The sequence below is a fragment of the Triticum dicoccoides genome, chromosome 7A (assembly GCF_002162155.2).
Source record: "Triticum dicoccoides isolate Atlit2015 ecotype Zavitan chromosome 7A, WEW_v2.0, whole genome shotgun sequence".
Classification (NCBI taxonomy): Eukaryota; Viridiplantae; Streptophyta; class Magnoliopsida; order Poales; family Poaceae; genus Triticum; species Triticum dicoccoides.
The window spans coordinates 498772202-498776738 of record NC_041392.1 but is presented as its reverse complement, the minus strand read 5'-3'; the positions used below and the strand labels follow the sequence as shown (position 1 = coordinate 498776738).

General features: G+C 42.8%; 1 protein-coding gene across 1 annotated transcript; it reads left to right on the top strand.

The window, feature by feature from the left end:
• Positions 1 to 499: 499 nt before the first annotated feature.
• Positions 500 to 4325, top strand: LOC119332440. The gene is made up of 3 exons (XM_037605627.1): positions 500 to 877; positions 1456 to 2184; positions 3329 to 4325. The coding sequence occupies exons 1-3, from the start codon at positions 563 to 565 to the stop codon at positions 4052 to 4054; spliced, it is 1770 nt and encodes a 589-aa protein (XP_037461524.1). The 5' UTR covers positions 500 to 562; the 3' UTR covers positions 4055 to 4325.
• The last annotated feature ends 212 nt before the right edge of the window (positions 4326 to 4537 follow it).

Genomic DNA, 4537 nt, shown 5'->3' with positions numbered 1-4537 from the left:
AACCACTTTCATCCGGAGCCACCGAGAAACTCATATAGGTGTTTGTTTCAAAACCTTATTTGTTCCGAGCCTCCAACATTCCACTCAGACTCACCGAAGCAACATGGTAAACCTTCTGTGATCATGTTAGAAATTCCAAGCAAAACCAGTCGAAACTTCCTAAGCGACTACAAAGAATGTACCACGTGCTAAAAAGGATATTTTTTTTAAAGGAAGCTATGAAACGGTACTCCAGGATTTTTTTTGAGATAAATAGGTACTCCTAGATTTTTGAGAATTATGTACTCCTAGATTTTTTTTGAGGCAACTTATGTACTCCTAGATGACTTTCATATTAATTTTCTTGACCCGAAGCATTCTATTGACCTGAAGCATGGCCGGCCGGGAATGAGCAACATGGTACCGAGCCTATCAAACACTCACCTGGCCCATTCGGCCCAGGGTCCAGGACGACCGCCCCCATTCCTCTCTCCATTCAAAATCCCCTCCCGTTCATTCCAAACTCCAGCCTCTCCAGTAATCGATCCCCTTTCTCTCCCTCTCCTTTCTCCAGCCAACAAACATGGTAAAGAAGCAGGAACCCTCCACCCCGGCGGCCGGCGGGACGCAGTGGAAGGGGCGGCTGCGCTCGCACCACGCGACTCCGCTCAATTCTCCGTCTCCGTGGATCCAGTCCCCATCCAGGAACCGGGACGAGGACGCGGAGGCCTCCAAGTTCAAGAAGCAGGCCGCCCCCACAACCCCGGGGAGAAGCCGATGCACCCGCGACGAGAGCGGCGGAGCTGCGGGACGACCTCCGAAGGCTCTCCCACGCCGGTCGGCGCGGCTTACCGGCCGGGATCCGGACCACCATATTGTGCTCGACGAGGCGGAAGAGGTATAGGGGGGCAAATCTCTTCCTGGTTGCAGATACCGGCTCCAATCTGGGGGCACGGGATGTTACGTTTATGTGCTTAGTTTCCTCCTCTTCTGCGCATTTTAGTTGCCTGAGAAGGAGATTTGGCCACGTTGTTTAGATCTTTCTCCACTAGTTAGACAAAACCCAATTTTCTTCCCAAAATTTGTCACCATTTCTTGATTTCTGGGGATTCCGTGACAACAACCAACTATCAATGGTTTAACATATTCCAGTATGTCATGCTACCAAGTACAATCTTGCTCTATTCCTTATATATTCTACTTATCCAACAACAGATTAGTTTCTTCCACCCCCCAAAACAAAGATTAGTTTATATGCCACTAATAGTTTGTTCACCCGCCTCTTGATTTTATCCATTTCATGCCTGTCCGATCATCATATTAATAATCTAACATGCTTGCTAACTGGACTGCTTCATCCATTTCACGGTTGGCACTTGATTACAAATATCATAGTTTATCATTGGATGATTCTGTTCGGATCTTTCAATGGCATAGCTTGCGGCAACAGTGTTTAAGTTTTACCTTCTGTTGCAGGAATGCGAAGTCAGGGGTAACCAATGGGCGATTACGCCTGTTCAGAGATCTACACGGTTCCAACGAGGTGATAAGAGTGTGAGCAAGCCCTTAGTGGAGAAGCAAAGTCACCACAAACTGCTGCCGTTCACACCAAATCCCCGCGACATTCCCCATAACAGCAAGACTCAAAATGCTGTTAAGAAAGACAAAAAACTAGAGAATCCACCAAGGAGTAGCCAGAGAATTGCTGCAGTAAAAGCTTCTGCAAGGATGGAAAAACACAATAAGCTCCAGACAGTGTATGAAGATTCCCAAGATGCTCCTGCCAGGAGAAAGACTGCAGATGCATCTTACAAAAAGAGTGAGATGCAAGAGCCAAAGCCCAGTCGTGGTGAGGAGCTGACAGGAAAGAGGAAGAGAGGCACCGGAAGAAAGCAGGCATCAAGGAAACAAACTCACAAGGAGCACAAATCTGATTGTCAAGAAATTGTACCCATCACTGAACCCAGAAACATCATCCACAAGAAGAGTGAAAATAATCCTTCTTCCATAGTGCAGCCTAAAATTGGTGATGATATACTGATGAACACCAAGGAATGCAGTGAAGAGCTAAGCGGGATTAAAGAAGGGGTACAGCAACAGTGTTGCGCGTCAGATGAATGGACAGAAGAGCAGGACACTATATTGCGCCAGGCTTACTTCACTGCTCGACCATCCCCACATTTCTGGAAGAAAGTTTCTAAAATGGTATTTCCAATCCTTCGATTTTGTTCATTTAGTGGTTTGATGATCATATCTTGGTAGTTGCAGACCTGTTTGATATCTAGTTGCACAAGCTGCCTTGAGAAAGCATAATAATAAATAATTAGAATGCTGCAGTTAAAATGTTGCTCTCAGAATGGGGTTTCCAGTTTTAAAAATGTGCATGAATGTGCATGAGTTATTCATGGATCTTGGTGCTAGACTTTGTGATATTCCACTGCATTGTTTTGTTGAGTTCCTTTTGTTAAGCAGTCAATATAAATCATGTATACAACATTGAATGTCCAACAACAACAACAATAACAACAAAGCCTTTCAGTCCCAAACAAGTTGGAGTAGGCTAGAGTTGAACATACTGAAAACACTTCCAGAGTCTAACTACAACATACCAGTAGTGTCTGAATGATGAATAAGTCAAATAGTAGCAGTAGGATAGTTGTATAGTTTGTTGGACTTCTGTGTTCTTCCATTTTTGGCTTTCTTTTCTGCCTTTGTTTGAAGGCTGTAAGTTCGGTGTCATTTGGATGTTTTCTTCTAATACGAGATGATGCATATTTAGGCGCGTATCTGAGAAATGAAAAATTGTAGAGAGCGTTTTCTGGGAATGTGGACAGCTGGTAATATTTACAAGGGTTGGTTAATAATCATACTGAAACATAACATTTCACGCTGTATTTGTTTTTTTGCATTGAAGGGGAAGAATTAACAGTCAATAGAATGTTGTCTGTTTATTATTTAATGTGCACATGTGAGTGATCCTCTCATCACATGTTGACACCAACATGGATGTGAAAAACTGGTCATCAGAAGATTGTTAATGTTGCTAGATACAAGATACATGCAAAAACAAAAATACTTTGAGCACAGGTTCAAAAAATATAGTACTGTGAGCTTAGATAACTAACATTTTGGTGCTGCTCTTTTAGTAGTCTCACATGGAATTGATTTCAGCCATTTCTAGTGATGCTTACCACATGTCATATCCGACAACATGTCACGTTGCTTTGACAATCTATTTTGTACTTCAATACTCAAAGTAGTATGTCCTATAGATTACTCAGTATTTTCCTAGGTGACTTGTTACTTTATTATTTTTGTTAGTTCAGCAATTTGACACACATCCTTTCAGGTCCCAGGGAAATCTGCTGAAGACTGCTTCAATCGAGTTCATGCTGACCTCTCAACGCCCACTCCAATCGCCCCTCGTCCTCGAAGTAAAACACAGTTTTCTCCTCTAGCACATTTCACATTGTCTGATCCAAAGTTTCCAAACCTTTTGGAACCTCTAGCCGGAAGACCAAGGACTGCCAAACAAAAGAGCCTATTAGCACAGAAGACAGTGAGACATTTGCTTAAGAAGCATTCCCTCATTGACCAAGCTCAAGAGGCTGATCACTTCTCGCTATTTGAAACTTCACCGTCTGCTTTACAATTGAACATTCCTCTTGACGATTCTCCTGGGACCCCTGACAATTATCTAAAGTCCTTTTCCCTGCACAAGTACAGCGCGAGTTCTTCAGCACGTAAGAGACCGTTGTCAAGGTTGAAAACTAAGCAAGCTGAACCGAGTCCAGCAGTTCTGAAGCCTCTAAAGAATACTGTTTTGCATGAGAAGTACATTAATCAGTTGACCCGAAGAGATGGCGCAAAAAAGCCTCGTAAGAAGGCTGCTGGCACCAATGCAACTGATCCTGAGAGGCCTCTCTCGGAGCAGCGAGCTGGTAGTGTGAAGGCTGCAAAGAATGCTCTCATTTCAGAAGCAACAGACTTCATAGGCCAGTTTAAGAAGTTGCAAGCCAATTCCCTTGCACACGTTCTGGAAAACAGTGAAGACGACGAGGATAATTCGGTGTAGTGTCATACTAGTGGTTCCAAGCTGCTTTTGGCATATAATACTTGCCCCTCAATGTTAAAGCAGCTAGATAGCATGTTATCAACTAACTTTAGCTAGTACAATAAGACTGTAAGAGACTGACGATAAGTCACGGATTTTATCGCTCACTGTATTCTGTCAAGGAAGCTATCAACGCATTTCTAGCATATGAAGGTCATGGTTATCACTTAGTATCACATACTACAACTTTTGTGTGAATAAAAGAACATACAACTATGTTCACTTCATTTTTTGTACATTTCAGGCCCATTTACATTCAGTTAAACTGTTTGTGATGCATGCTTTATAATAAGACCAGAAATGGCATGCAAGGTAATTCTCAGAGCTAATAAAAGAATGTTATTCCCTATGTCAACAAAATATGGCTGATGATCGTACAGACAATGTGATATATACTGTTAATCATTCTTTTAATAAAGCCTATGCAGGTCAGGTGTTCCTCAC